This window comes from Hoplias malabaricus, chromosome 17, assembly GCF_029633855.1.
Source record: "Hoplias malabaricus isolate fHopMal1 chromosome 17, fHopMal1.hap1, whole genome shotgun sequence".
Taxonomy (NCBI): Eukaryota; Metazoa; Chordata; class Actinopteri; order Characiformes; family Erythrinidae; genus Hoplias; species Hoplias malabaricus.
The window spans coordinates 10181506-10198102 of record NC_089816.1 but is presented as its reverse complement, the minus strand read 5'-3'; the positions used below and the strand labels follow the sequence as shown (position 1 = coordinate 10198102).

Below are 16597 nucleotides of genomic sequence, written 5' to 3'. Positions count from 1 at the left end.
CGGAGCGGGAATCAAACCCACAACCTCCAGGTTGTGCCACCGTGCTGCCCTACTTCTGTTTATTATGTTTCACTATGAATACATTTTTTAATATGGCACATGTGTATTTCCTTGGACATAAACTTTAAAACTTGAATAAAATTAACATAGTTCATAACTCACTCACAGTAATTTGCTTAGTGGAGTTAAATTACTTTTTTTTTTTAAAAATAAAAACGCAATTATGAGTGATTTTCACATTACAGATGTCTAATTATGAGATAATAGACGCCATAATGAAGAAAGATAGATAATGAATAATTAATTCATTTTTACTGCACTGTCCTGAAATCAAGGTGGTGGTGGTGGGGGTGGATTCCTGCCCGAAGTCGAAATGTAACATAGTGCAGTCTCTGCAGTGCTGAGTCCAGACTACCAGAGACACAAGTTCTGTCCTTTGTTTTACAGGTCATTGAAGAATAACTATAATTTTGAAGTCATTTTCTGTAATTTTAAGGTGAATACTACCTAGTATTGTTTTAAAATTAAGCAATAGCAAAGTAATGGCATATTAAAACTTGCAGTAGTGTGTTCATCTAACACATGTGTACATAGTTCCTTTTAAAAACTCAACAAAGCATGTCATTAGAGCAAGTTTGTTCCAACATTTGCCCATGCCTGTACATTGAGATTCTTTGAAAGTATAGGCCCCTCACGTTCTCGGCGTCTCACGACAGAGGTGGGTGGGCTAAAGCTCAGCAGAAGACGACCACTCCCTGCTGCTTTGCTTAAAAAAAGACACCAGTTTTCTGGCAAGCCCCACCCCCAGGCGCCGGGCTTGAGTAAGACCTTCATACCAAGCGTTACAACAGCTTGAACTTTTGACTAAGCCCTGCGCTTGAGGGGCGTAGTTTGTCGCAAAACGGGTGGTGAAAAAAAAAGAAAAAACAACGCCTCCCTTTGCTACACCCTCCCTCCCCTCACTTTTCCTCCTGAAGATCCCTGCCCTGCCCAGGACTCAGCCATTCTCCATAGCCCCAAGTTACGACCACAACCACACAGCCTCTAAAGAGAGACAGAGAAAAAGAGAGAGAGAGAGAGCACGCAATACAGAAGCCAGAAAGGCTTTTAAGCCTTGTGGGAAAAACAGAAAGTGGGAAAGAAAGTAATTTTTAAGCGCAAGTTTGTTCAGGCAGTAGTGGGGTGTTTGAAAACTTTTCGGGGCTGTGGCAGAAAAGACGTGGCTGAGGATGCTCATGCCGAGGTGGTAAATCGTTGGAAGCAGGGACTGCTCCAGGTAAGAACAACTCTTCTCAGTTCTTGTAAGTTAGTCATGTTAGGATTTACAGCTAATCCAATGTCACTGGCTCCAGTTTTAAGAGCAAAAGTCGTATGGCTCTGTAAGGTCATGCGCATTTATTAAAACTGTGTAAGACAACACGTTTTTACGAGAACGTGAGTGAAGGTGGGTGTGTGTGCACAGTTGACGTCTCGTCTTGGTTTCGTGCCATTATCCACAGACTTTGGTAGACAGGTTTGTAGAAAAGTTGACAGTCGTATTCTACAGTGCCTGGACAGCGCAGAGAGCCCAACTTGCACAATGTGTTATAGCACGAGAGTGGACAATGCTCCTGATGTTTGCATGTCATGCGAAAGTTGCCCCACACCCTTGCAGTGTGTAGAAAAAACCCCACAGAGCTGTGTTGAGGTTGGCCGTGCAACGTGGATTATGCTGTGCGTATGTGTGTGTGTGTGTGTGTGTGTGGGCGGGCGTGTGCGCAGCTTGGTTTGGGAACACACGAAAACTTTTTCGTCAAAAGTTTTTCACCCGCACGGAAACTGCTTTTGAAGCTACTCTTTATAGAGATGTCGATAATAAATGTTCATTGCTTTGTTGAAAGCTTCTTGAGATCTTTCTGTATTTTGTGAGATTCCACACCGTTTCCAAATGTGTTCACAGCCCTTGGACTTGGTAAACGGCCGCAGATATCCCACTGAACTTTAAAACGGAGGTAAAAAGGCTTTTGTGAAGGGTTTCTTCTCGTCATAGTGAAGCTGAGGTGTGTTGTAGAGTTGAAACAGAATAGAGTCTTCTAGAGCAAAGCTTACATTTTCTGAAATGGGTGGAGTTTGGTAATTCTCCGTTTTTCCCCTCGATTTTCTTAACCTGGGACTCTTGCCAGGGTGTGGGGAGTGAGAAAGAGGGGGATGGTGTTGGGGAGGGCTGGGGGTGATGGAATGTAGTGGTTTGGAAAGACTTGCTAATTGAAACCAGGTCTGAAGCACAAGAGGGAAAAGTACGGCTTGCTAGAAGGAGAAAAATAAATGTTTTATACATGCTCCACTTCAGGTTATTCAGAAATGGAGGAAACCCTGAATATGTTCCTAGAATATAATGAAAAAATATGTATGTAAAGAGAGAGAAAGAGGTAATTAATCTCCAGTTGGAAATTGTAGAGGTTAAAAAAAAACAGAAAACCCCCGCCCAAAAACTTTTTGTTTTTAAAATTTGGAATCTGTGATTCTATACACGGATACACTTTGCAGCTGAGGAACTGCGCATTTAGATCCCATCCCCCTCTCCTGCCACACCCTTCTCGCACTTTTTTGTAATGTATCACTACATGCCACTTCAACAAGATGTGCTGATGGAGTATGTGAAGATAAGGAAAAAACCCTTCCGATGTTTTGCACATTGTGTCCCAGGCATTAAGTACTGGGCTGTTTTTCTTTTCTATTTGAATGCCAGCAGTAGCAATAATCAGGTTCTGTCAAGGTCTTTGGTCCACCAATGTCTTATGGTTCAACTTTGATAATCTAAAAGTTGTTGCATGTTTGTGTTTCTGGGCAGTACCAGCAGAGTAAGAATGAAGTCTACTGTATATGTTAATGTGTGCACTGTGTTGAAGCATCATGGCCCAAAGGAACTGGTTTGATACTGAGGCACTTTCTCCTGTTAAATGTTGATAATGGAGATAGGAGTGGTGCCTCCGAGGAGTTTGCTCTACCAGTGTGAAACGGAAAGAGTTTGGACGTGCACACACTTCCTCTGTCATTTCCTTACACTCTTGTATAGAGCTGCCATCTACACCAAGTGGAGAACAGTTGGGAGCAATAACCATCTTATTAAGCAAGTGTTATAGTTATTGTTTGTGTGTTCTCTCACCTGTAGTTTGCATTGTTACTTTTCAAGCAGCCTCTTGACAATGAGCTGAAAGAGAGCATTTAGATGAAGATCTCTATGAAGTTGTTTGTTTAGATTGTCCATCACAGATAAGAATGGACCTAAGAAATGGAAATGTTGATACAAAAAAAAAAACAATAAAAAAAAGAATGATTCCAATGAGGCACTTCACTGCAAAATGACCCACAATTATCTTATTCCCCAAATGCCTACAGGTTTATATAACCTCTGCCACTGTTGCATTATTTCACTCTGTTTCAGCTTGTTTAAACTAAGCCAGGGTTGAGAAATACTGATTTGGAAGATTGGAAGAATTGAGCAAAAGGCCAAGCCCCTGCCCCCATCCTAGTGACTCAGAACCACACGTTGATTTTTCATCATTTTCCATGTGACTGGAATCTTTTTTAGTTCACTATAGTTCAGTTTCTGGTAGATTCATGATTCTATTGGCCATACAAATGTGGCATACATAATTGGACAACTTTAATAAATTATTATTCAACATAATGGATAATGTTTAGCAAAATCTTGATGACTACTTTAAATAAATATTTGCTTATTGATGGTTCTTCATTTCCAAGCTTGTACAGCTTCTTAAAACTCACAAACGAAACCATGTTTGTTAAATGTCCATGTATTTTTTTTAAATGCTATGTACAATGGGGCGTGGCAAATGTATGAGAGGGATACAATACTGAGTTTATCTTTTGCAAGAGTAAACTTGACTAAAAGGATCAGAATAACATTGAGCACTACATGTTCAGTCAAGATTTGTGTGCTAGTTTATCCTCAGAAGTACAAGAGAGCTTTCTCAACTTGGATATTGGTACCTGCCCTAATTATTGACTGAACTACTGCAACATCCAAAATACTATTTTGTGCTTAGAAATGTTATTGGGTTGCAGTGACAGTCGGCTTAATTACTTTTACCTACGAGTAAATGCACAGATCCTTAGAAATTAGGTGTTGATTGCTGGTATATGAGTGTTGTGAAATATAGAATACTGTCGCTTCAGGATTTTGGCATTTTTGCCTTAGGCATTTGGTGCTCATGAAGACCCAAGTAAAAAGATCTTATGACTCCAATCTCATGTTTATTTTTTCATGGGCATTTATCTTAAAAGGGTTTCAAGCTTTCTTTTTTAAAAGACCACAAGAATGTGCAGAAATAACAGCGCCCTTCTTAGAAACCAATAGGATGGCGTGCAACTAGGCATGACCTGACATGTGGAGAACTTTTCTTTGTTCTTCACACCCATTGTGGCTGCTTTAAATGTTGCAGTAACACACTCTGTGGCAAGCATGAAGTAGTCTAGTCTGGTCTTTCTAAACGACTGATCTGTACCTGTTGTTGTGATCTGAACCTTTAACATTGAGTTTAAATTGGTTGTTGTTGCAACTGTGACCAATTTTTGAGAAAAGTGTACACTAACATATTTGGGCAATTTGTGAGTTGTTTTTTTCCCCAGCAAATTAAGAATGAAATTAATCATTTCAATGCTCTGGACTACACCCTTTTCACTTCTCTGAAAGGCTTTGTGGCGTTACAGAGCAAGCAATGAATCTTGACAAAACTACCTCACCCATGGATGATGACTGAAGGACTATGTCAACTTAAGACTGGTCACATGACAGAATTTGCAATAGCTTTATTTACTTTTGATCTTTAATTCTAATTAATTATTATTAATAATGATATAATCTTTGCTTTATCAAAAGTAAAGACTCCACCAAACCAGTCCAGCCAGTAAGTTTTTTTTTTTTTTTGCTGTTCACTCCCATTAACTTCCATGTGGACACTAACTGTTAATGACAAAGTTTGACTTATTTATCAGTTGTAAAATTACTCCGTCATAGGTTTTTTTAAGCATTTCTGGGAGATCCAGATTCAGAGATTGAATTGTTGCACTAATTTTGTCTGCCTCCCCAGAGCAGCACAATAATACAGTGGATCAAATGTAGGTTTTCAATTGAGACCATCTGGTTGGGAAAATGGAACATTTTACCATGTAGCAGTTATCCTGAATTTCCCCTAAGTTAGTCAGCACTTTTTATAAGTGAGTTCTGCTGCAGCATAACCCTGAAACGTGCTGTGATTAAGGAAGTACTAGTGACATTTGTGCTTGTCAGAGGCCATAACATGATTTAGTGACTTTTTGTGTTGTCTAAAGGCTAACTTGTCCAAGTGCATACTCCTCCAATTAAGCATTACAACATTTTAATTAAAACAACAGGCTATTAAGACATAGCGTTGATATCTCATGTTATGAACTAGTCCTATGTCTTTGTTTGACGGTGGGAGGAGGATTGGGAATGGAGTTTAATTATGATGGATGTGCTGTGGGAGACCTCAGCAAAATATGTATGTCTGGCCAAAACCGTTTTATTCCTCGGGTGCTTTCCGTGTTATTTCGGGTCACAGAGTCAGTGACTTCTTCTGAAAGTTGTTTAGGTGCATTTATAATGTGGGGGAAATTAGCTCTCCAGTCCTTTTTTATTCAGTGGATAATAATCAGAGAAAAGTAATAAAATGAGTGTTCTGTTTTTGTGGTACAAACACAGTGGGTGAGCAGAGAGATTGGGCAGCGTGTAGGACATTGCTTTAGAGTTAGTCACTGCAGGAGAGTCTGGGCGCTCTTCCAGTTGGCCTGACGGCTTTATCAAAGAATGTGTGTGACTGGAGGCCAGGGTGGGGCCCTGAGTGCTAGGCTCTGTGAGTTTTAGAGATGGCGTGCCCACTGTTGCTCTCTTATTCAGTGCAGGGTGTGTCCAGTGCTTTAAATCTTGTATTTGATGAGCAGGACATATCGTTTAGGTTTGTGGGGTTTTATCATAGAAATCATTGTTTTTCATACTGCTGTGTGCAAACACTTGGGTGGCCATGGTCAAATGATATGTTTTAGTGAAGAACACACGTATGCACATTTTGATACACAATTACAGTTGCTGAAATTGGCCTGAAAAAAAAGACAAAAGAAAAGAAAAGAAAAGAACACAAAAACCCCCAAAAGTGACCATATAATGAGTTCATGTTGAAATGTTTTTCAGAGCAAAACAGATATTAAATATACTAAAAATCTAGATCAATCCAAGTTTATTCACTCTAAAATGTATGCTTACTTATTCTCATTGAACAGTACCTATTGTGTTTACCATTGCTTTCTACCTGGCCAGTTCAAATCCATTTGTGATATTTATGTAAAAGGAAGTCACTCTTCAGTGAGGTGACAAGAGAATTAATAGAAATCAACAGAAGTCTTGTGGTTGTCACTCTCTGGAGTGTACACAGCTGCCCTGCCACACATCCTTCTCTGCAAACACAGTGACAAGCCCGTCCAGCCTGGCTTTCATTGCACAAGTCAGTGTCTATTTCAGTCACAGCTCAGAAATAACTAGCTGTGTAATGAAACAACATGACAGTGAGATGTTCTTGTTGTGTTTTTATAACCGTTGCTGATAATGAGCTTTGGGTGGCTGAGAAGAACTTTGTTTCTGAGCTGTTGCTTGTTATTGATACCACTAACACTGACTTGCGGAGGCCTCCTCCTCCTTCCTCAGCTATATTAAATGAGATTTAGATTTGCAGAAATACACAGGCTCCTTATCAAATAATGTGTAATTATAGTTCTTTAGCCAAGATAATTTATGATAATTAAGGTTTTGTACATTGAATACCCTTGAGATTGATTCTTAATCAGCATTTACATTGATTACATATTAGGTGATTGTACACCCCTTGAAGACTGGGTATCACCATATTTACAGGGCTCCTGCAAATTGCTATTTTGAATTCTGAATGGTCATTAAAAGTTGAAGTTAAACCACATTGAAGAGACATAATTGTAGTTGTTCTGCAACACTTTCTAGGGCAGGTCTCCACTGGCAGATACCTGTCAGTACTGACTCCAGCATTTCTGTTCAATGTCAGTAATGCAACCCCCCCTGCCCCAAGCCTAACACTTCAGCTGCCCCAAACACTGTGTTGAGAAGAACTTGATCTTGGAAAAGGAAGTGCAACAAGGCATGAAGATATCTCTTAAACTTTACTCAATTATTATTTTTGAATACACTTGTCTTTTAGATTTTTTAGATAATATATTAGGGCGGCACGGTGGCGCAGCAGGTAGTGTCACACAGCTCCAGGGGCCTGGAGGTTGTGGGTTCGATTCCCGCTCCGGGTGACTGTCTGTGAGGAGTTGGTGTGTTCTCCCCGTGTCCGCGTGGGTTTCCTCCGGGTGCTCCGGTTTCCTCCCACAGTCCAAAAACACACGTTGCAGGTGGATTGGCGACTCGAAAGTGTCCGTAGGTGTGAGTGAATGTGTCTGTGTTGCCCTGTGAAGGACTGGCGTCCCCTCCAGGGTGTATTCCCGCCTTGCGCCCAATGATTCCAGGTAGGCTCTGGACCCCCCGTGACCCTAAATTGGATAAGCGGTTACAGATAATACATTGCAAATATCAGTATTTTTCATTATCAAATAGAATTTATTTGACTTAGTATTACTATATCAAGACCATAACACAGTAAGGACAAAGCTATAACAAGTTATCTGTAAACATTCGTGTTTGCATTAAAAAATCTGCCACTCACATTCACCAAAAGTCAGTCATGTGGAATCATTTAGCACTAAATTAATTCACAGTCAAGTGATCTTAATGACATTAGTGTGCATGCCTATTTTCTTGCATCATATCCTCTGAAGCATTATTTCTTACCCTGAAAGGAACATCTAAAAGACTCACACATTCTTTACATTTTTCTGCCACAGGGTGACACTCATAAAACAGACATTCTTTTGTTCTGTTAACTCTTCTTCAACTTATGAAAGTCTTCTCCAAATGGTAAATTGTTACACACAGTAGTGCAGAACAAAGTGCATAGAGATAAGTAAAAAAACAAATAAAAAAACATAAGAAAAGTCACAATGCATGTTGAATATATGTTCAACAGGGTATTGTATATAAATCTCAATTTCCAGTTGCTAAACAGTACATACAATACAGTAGTTTATTTTCTGTCAGAATGGACATTGTTTTTTAGACAAAATTCCAAAAAAATATATATCTATCCTAAGACTACTGTGTATTTTTTACTGTTTGTTATTTGATGCTAAAAATGAATAATGATTGCTATAATTGAAAATTAATTAAACAAAGGGTGTCCTCTGACTCTGTAGCATTATGGTTACACCCATCAGTTGATCCACTACTACATTTCAGCAGCTGTGTATTTATTGAGGTAGATAGGCCATGCATAAATGTAGACCGTGACACACTCTCAAAGAAACTGAAGCCGATAAGGTTTGCTTTGACTAACTGCTGACACTGGCATTGATTCCAATACAGAATGAGTAGTAGAGTACTAAAGCAAACACTATGGACCAGTGAGGAAACCAAATGATCATGATGTGGCACTGTCATGTTCAAGCAAGATAGGGCATTTTGTTTAATGTAGCAATGGTGATATAGTGTAGGACAAGAAGATTTGCACGTTTGTATATTTGATTCCCTGTGGGAAATTTTAAAGGGCCTCTGTTTTGCATTTTGTCTTGAAATACCTGACAGAATCATGGTAAAATTATAGCTGCTGGGGCTGAGGCCTTTTTTCCATGATAAGCACACAGGCACACAGGAGCTTTGAATTGTACTCTTTGATATATTGTGATCTGAAATTTGCTTTATTGCTTTTTAAAAGCCCAGACAAAATATTCTGACATGATCCAGAGCCGTAGGCATATGTGTATATTTTCAGGGGATGCACCTTTAAACTGCATCTTTCAGCTTAATAATTCATCCAATCCACTTATATGTGGGTTTTAAATCAACAATAGCTCAACAGACACTTTGCAACAGTAAAAAGCACACATTTTGTGTGTTCAGGCTTAATGTGTTGCAGTTGCTGTTGCCCTCTGAGGGTAATGAAGAAAATATGGAGAGCCATGGTTGGGTTGTACAAAATCTTTTCCAGAAAAGTTGTGATGTTGTGCAATGTGTGTATAAAAGCAGAATGCAATAATATACAATACAATGGAACCATGTATTTCATTGGGAAAAATAACACGACAGCATTTTAAATGTTGAAATTGTATTTTTTTTAAATATTTTGCCCATTTTGAATCTGATGCCATCCACACCAATAATAAGGCATGGGACAGAAAAGGCTCAGTAAAGTTGCATAATGCAACAAAAATAAATTAGTTTAATGGGCAATAGGTCAGGTACATGATTAGGTTTTAAAAAGGGTATCTTTAAAAAAACAAAACATCTTTTTAGAAATAAGGCTTCACCATTCTGTGCAAGACTACACAGAGAATTATTAAGGGAATCTACAGAAAACTCTAAGCAAGGGGCAAGGCCCAAAAGCAGTATTGGCTGGTTGCGATCTTCAGGCTCTCAGGTGGCACTGAAATAACAACTGACATGTTTCTTTAAGGGAAACAAGTGCATGGGCTCAGGAACACTTTCCATAAACTATGTCTGTGAGCACAGTTCATTCTGCATAAATAAATTCAAGTATGAAGACGTCATGCAAATAAATGAATATATAAAAACAGGATCCAGAAATGTTGACACTTTCTCTGCGCTCAAGCTCATTTATGATGGACTGAAAAGTGTCCTGTGGTCTGAAAAACTAAAATTGGTAATGATTTTTAGAAATCATTGAGTTTGTATCCTCTGTGAAAAGACAGCAGGACATCCAGCTTGTTATATGTGCACAATTCAAAAGTCAGCAAATGTAATGGCATGGGGTGCATTATTGTGCATTGCATGGGTGACATGCACATCTGTGAAGGCACTAGTAATGCTCAATGATATATATACTGCCATAAAATCCTTCCATACAGACCGATGCCAAATCATATGTTGCAGGTATTGAGAAAGCAGTGTCCAGGGGCTAAATTGGTTCAGACCAAACCCACTGAAAACCACTGGTGCACTATTATACGAAAAAGTCATTGTATTGACATTGTGTTTTTGAGCAGATGAAATCTTATATGAATCAAAAAGGGCAAATATTTCACTTTTAAAACTACTGCCATGGTTTCTATTAAATATAGGGTTTAAAAGTTTTGCACATTTAGTTTTTATCTACATTTGAGACAGGAACCCAACTTTTTTTAAAATTGTAAATGGTGTTTGTATTTTATTGGAAGAAGTTCACAAAGCCCACATAAAGGTTCTAATATGCTGTTGTTTCATTTGCTTTTTTTCAGGAAACAAAGTAAAACAGTGGTGGCACAAAGGGTGTCAGTTTGTGCTTGAGCACAAGGTAAGTTCCTTATTTATTTTCTTTCTATGAACACAATAAAAGCAATTAGTGATATGGAGATTTGTCAATGTTTATATATTTGCAGCTACTGGCCAAAATGTATAACACTACATCTTCCAGTTTCTGTTTTTTTTTAAATATTATATTCTTTAAAATGAAGCAAGAACAGAATAAACCTCACTAGATGCCCTATATAAAAAAATCTAAGGAACCCCAGTCAAATGACAGAGAACAGTTACAGTTAAAGTGTAAACCTAAGGTGCAAATATTCGTAAAAAGTTATATTTTATGAATATTATAATACTATTTGCCATTTTAGACACACATTTGTTATTGTAGCATGACCACCCCCTTAAACACTTAAAAGATACAACAGTACAGACATAGTGTTAGGATCTAGACTGAAGGACATCACTCTTGGACATGACTGGATAAATGATTAAACCAGAGACTGAAGTGAAACTGCAAAGTGCTTATGGAATGTTTGTAAGAAATTCACGCTGGACTTCGGGAAGGTCAGAGCAAAGGCCTGCACTGAGAAATTTGACACTACATGGGCAGTGTGTTTGCCCTCTCGTAATTTTGCCTAGCCACCTGTTCATTTCCCCATGCTGTTGCTTGGCATTTCAAGACTACCCAGTGCACAACAGCAGCTGATTTAAAGGCAGCTGCAGAACTATTCTCACGATGAAGATTCAAGATTGCTTGGTTTCAAAATTACTTAATGAAAAAACGAAATGCGGAGAAAACTTTGTTCACAATTTCTTGGGTCTAAATGAGCTGTCTGTTACAAGCTTTATTCAAAAACACAAGGATCAAATAACATTAAAACAAAATTAAAAGTTTAATATCCTGTTACCTTAAATGAAAATGAGCAAAAACTCATACCAGCACAGAATGAGCAGCCCTGTTAATTTCATATATCTTATTTTCTGTATCTCTGCTTCTTGTCTGTTTTATGTGGTCTACTCTTGCCTGAATATTCTCACATAAAACATGTCACAACTGGGTTGTGATGGGAGATTTTCAGATGAGAGGGTGGTATAAATCTAATTATTAACTGTTATGTTAGAAAGGAAGCAAAATCAGAATGTCTTGTTAATTCCTGTGTTTTCTGACAAGAAGCCTACAGAAAACTTACCTGAGATATCTGATTTCACAGGTTGCTTGTTCCTATTCTCCAGATCCCCATATGTTCCCTTTAAATGCACTCACTGGCTTCATTATATACCCAGGGTCTTCCTTTCAGTAAACCAGGTCACTAGAGGATGGCCAACATGGATTACATTTCATCACTATAAGATCAAATTTAATTTACTCTATGTCAAACTTTCAAGAGCATTGGACTAGTAGAAGTAGTTCAAATAATAGTCCATGGCATGTAACATTCTTGTAACATTTTTTCTTTCTATTGTAAAGTTACTTCTTTTGGAGGTATTTTGTTCTGATATTAATGATATACACTTCCTTTTTAAAGTTTATAGCATTGGATAGCATTTCACAAAGCATAGCATTTTACATTTTTCTCTCTTTGGCATGCTTGATTGTGTCCTATGTAATGTTTCAAACCATGGATAAATAGTGTTTCTATGTTTCGCTCTCAATTCTCATTTTCCTGAGACTGCAGTGAATTTATCAGCTTTACTGCATAAGGTAAAATTCTGACAAACTGCAGTAAAATATGTTTATATGCTCAGGGAACACAGGCACAGTGTCTCTCTCACTGTTCCCTCTTGCAATTCCTCTAACAGCTGCCAGAAATCTGTCAAAGCTTTGAGGACAGGCATTGCCCAAACAGTCCTCCTCGTCCTAAGGCTGGAGGGGGGGTAGAGAAAAAGGAAAAAAAATATGTAGGGATGATGGGCATGAAGGTGAAGGGTGTGTTCTGTCCCTGTTAAAGAAGCAGAAGAAAGAGGGTTGGGCTTCATGGTAAATTTTAAAACAAATGTGATGCAGGGAAAGGAATAACAGGCCATTCCCCCACTTGTTGGGAGTCGCTGAAAATCGTTGTTAGTTTCCCCCTCCTACTGCTTTTGTAAATACCTGTGTCATCCAAGAATAACAATGATCCTTGTGGCAGAGTTGGAGGATACAACTTAATGTGTGTGTTCGTTTCTCAATAAATAGATTATGGAGTAAAGCATTTCAAAAAGCATTTAGAGGTCATTAAGTATAACAAACAGAATTATTACTCTATTGTCATAGAATAGAATCATAGAATATAGAGTCATATAATAGACGAAAACACAATCAAATGGAAATAGATATTTTCATTTTTTAAACCAACTCCAAGTTTAAATTTCTTTCTCTGTAAATAAATTAGATGATGGCGAATTAATGTTCTTTAATCAAAAGTATTTAATGTTATACTAAACTTTAATGACATTTAAAGGGGAATTTCAGTGCTTATTATAAACAAATCTATAGAAATATAGATTTAGGGTTTACACTGATTTGTTTGGTATGGGATCTTCTGCTATAGAGAAACACATTTAGAATTGTTCAAATGGAGATGAACGGAGCCAGATGTCACAGGTATTTACTGTCTAAAACATTAATTCTCTGAGTTACATTAAAACATTTAATTCTAGCAACATGTAGTCTTTAGTATTCTTGAATACTTTACAAATAAAAATATACAAATCCATGATTTGTCTGACCAACAATTTGTGTTATATATAAATATACCTTTTGAAATTCGATGCCTTTCATATGCTCCAAAAACATTGTGACAAGGCAAAACCAGAGTGAAAGATTTTTTAGAAAATTGAAAATACAATTTTGAAATATTCTACAATAAATAGATCAATAAAATGTATAGGAAAACATCCATAAATGCCTCAGTCTCTGCAGCAAAGATGGATTGTGGTTCCCCACATAATAAGAGAATTGTCTAACAGTCCACTTCTCAATGCAAGTTTTTTCCAGCTACCTTACATTATATGGTGAAAAGGTTCAGGGAGAGGCCTCAGCCTGTGTAGGGCATGAAATCCACTAGAATGTGCTTGACCTTCAAGCCCTCACACAGCACTGCATTAGAAACTGTCATGAATATAGCCACATGGGTTTGGGAATACTTAAAAAACATAGTTTTGATATGGAGTTGTATTTTGGGATTTTAGAAAGGCGTATTTTATGGGAATTCCAAGGTTATTTCAGAAAAATATTACCATGCCCTATTATGCATGTGCTGCAACATCATGGCTTTGTAGATTCACACAGAGTGTGTGCTTGACTGGCCTGTCTGCAGTCAAGATTTGCCTCCTGTGGCTCATCATGAAATAGAAATCAGACTAGTTTACCACATGCTACTGAGCAGCTGAAGGTTTGTTCAAGCAGGAGTAGGTAAAAATTCCATTTTCAAATGTATCCTCAACACATTTCAAATGTAATTTAACATACATGTAATTTTTTTTTGTTAATTTACAAAAATACAAGCAAGTTGATCAGTGACAATATTGGAAATATGTGTTAATAACTGTCTAGATGATAATTTTCTAGATTATTAAATGAATGCATATGCTTTTTTATTTTCTAAAAAGGTTTTTTTTTCTATTGCTCTAAGAAGCTTTCTCCTGCATGACATCTTGAATATTTTTGTACTTATGTTGGTACTGTGTAGCTTTTTGATGCAGATTTCCATTATATAAAAACAGAAAAATAAGATTTTAATGAAACATTTAGAAGCAGTTATCTCTACAGTGATCTAAACAGTATGGTATAGTGTGGTAAATATAAACCAACATAATTTTGGGACCCCCCCCTCTTTTTGTTTGTTCTTCTTTTAGATTTTAATGCAGTGTTTATCAGTACTTTGTCAATGTATATCACAATCAGGAGTCTTGATTTGACACTGCAGTATAAAATATGCATGTAGGTGTATATGTAACAAAAAGTCTTATCTAATGGCTGTGTAGATGGTCGAGGGGGTGGCATTAACAAAACAATGAGATGTCTGTGTTTGAATCTGGAATGACAGACCCACATGTTTTCTGGGCTGACTAGAGAGCTATTTATCTCACAGAAGCTGCCCATTATGACAATCCATTTTTTCTGAAAGGCTTGGAGAGTAATATGCCAAGACTTTATGCTAAACTGAAATGACATGACTGTGAAGTTAATATTACAAATAAATATATGACATTTTATATATTGAATAATTTTACAGCAATTAAAATTTGCTTCAGTCTGATTTGATTTAACCATGTAAATATCTGAAACACAGATATTTTGCTAATTGCATAGATATTGATTTCAAAATTTGCTCCTAAAGAACCTACTACAGCAGATTTTAGTTGAGTTAGGTAGCTGTATACAGCATTGTCTTTTGTACTGATATTAGATATGACTTCCGAACTGTTTTTTTTTTCTGAAGATTTGGGTGTGGTGTACATCTGTCCTTCCAATTTCGACAGATACTTTACTCTGGTTTAGACAGATATTTTAATGCCATCTAGTGGTACACTGCTAGAACTTCCTTTCTGGTAGTTGGCAGTCTTATTGTTTTATTGTATTTTTATTATAATTTTTTTAAATAAAAGATATTTAATGAAACTATGAACCCCTTCACGTTTGCAGTGTTTGCTCATGCAATAATATCCTGCTGTTATTGATTAAGCAATTCTTTTCATATTAATGTCAACAGTCTTCTATGTTGTTTGATTTCAGGGAGTGAAACAAGGACTGATACAGTCCATTTCAGGGGGCAGGTCAAAGAGAAAGAGGATTTGAAGTAAGCATATTTGCTGAGTATATGTTCTGTTACACTTTCATCAGCAACAAATGTGGGACACTAGCTTGTACTGTTAAATACTGAGAGCATTTATGTTTGACAGTTTTTCAGATAAAATCATTGTAATTTTATACCACCAGATGTCAGTAAAGAACTGCAGCTGATATTGCCTGTACCATTATTAGTCTTTTTACATCTTTGCCCTGTGGTTTTTCTGGTGCTTGGACAAAGTTATATATTGTCATTTTCCAATTAAAAACATGTATCACCCAAAATAGCCTTTCAATGGAAGAGAATCTAAAAAGATTCTATTCCAAGTAATTTTGGACCATTTTGATTGGTCCATTCACCATCACATGTTCACACAATGTGAAGTTCAGCTGTTGGGTTCAGCAAAAATGCAGATACATGTTGGACAGGGACAGTATATAACTACAATAAACAAAAACATGAGTAAAGTAGTGTGAAGAACAAAGTTTCCTTGATATTTTGGATTTGTTAAATCATCAGCACACATGATTAAACATAATGAAGCATTCATTCATTTACCAATTCTTTCAATTTTTTGTGAAGATGGCAGAGGAGGAAGACACAAGGGAGGTGCTTTTCCCACAGTGGGAGGGTACTGATAAACTTGGACTTACCATAGAGCAAAAAGCACAAGGAGAGATCTTCATTAAAGAAGTGAAAGAAGAGTCCGCTGCTGCTCACACAGGGAAAGTATATGAAGGTAAAAAATGGGCTGACTGATATTATAATAATGCAAATAAATATATCTCATCCATTATAAACAAGATTTTCATGTTTCCAGAGACAGCATGTATTTGTTGTTTGACTTACCTAATACAACTCTCCCACAGGTGATCAAATTGTTGGTGCCACCATTTACTTTGAGAACATGAGCTCAGAAGAAACAGCTGAGTTACTCAAGACTCTTAACCGACACAAGGTTGGATTAAAACTACAGCACAAGCCAGGTGACAAGTCACCTTGTCGGTCTCCCAAGGGCACACTGTCATGGGAAGGACGAGGTGGATTTGGAGGATCTAGTCCAGACATCATTCTAGTAAGATAATCATTTGGTACTGAGACTTTTCAAAGAGCATGTATTAGATTTGTAATTAAATGCCTCATAAACACGAAATTCAGCTTTGGGGTGATGGTCAACCAATCGGAAAAAGACAACATATGTATTGTCAGCAAACTGATATAAGTTAGCGTGGCTGAAACATTCCAAAAGAATTTCCATGAATAAAAAATACAAAATACAATATTTACACATTCCTAACAGTCTATGACACATTTGAATGATGTAGTTTAGAAAATTACAGTACACATTATAACCAAGAATATTATTGCTTATTATTGCTACCATAATGAATTAAAATGTGATCCATTAATTCTTGATATCTTGTAGATATTAAAGTACTACAAA

The 16597-nt window shown here is 37.2% G+C and overlaps 1 protein-coding gene across 1 annotated transcript in view; it reads left to right on the top strand.

Annotated features, from left to right (window-relative positions):
- Window positions 1-1014: 1014 nt before the first annotated feature.
- Window positions 1015-16597, top strand: part of ahnak (AHNAK nucleoprotein) — a 38761-nt gene continuing 23178 nt past the window's right edge. Inside the window, exons 1-5 of the mRNA XM_066648908.1 lie at window positions 1015-1276; window positions 10375-10430; window positions 15099-15162; window positions 15736-15892; window positions 16023-16228. Of these exons, the coding sequence (XP_066505005.1) occupies window positions 15736-15892; window positions 16023-16228 (363 nt within the window). The 5' untranslated portion in view covers window positions 1015-1276; window positions 10375-10430; window positions 15099-15162. The remainder of the gene's footprint in view (window positions 1277-10374; window positions 10431-15098; window positions 15163-15735; window positions 15893-16022; window positions 16229-16597) is intronic.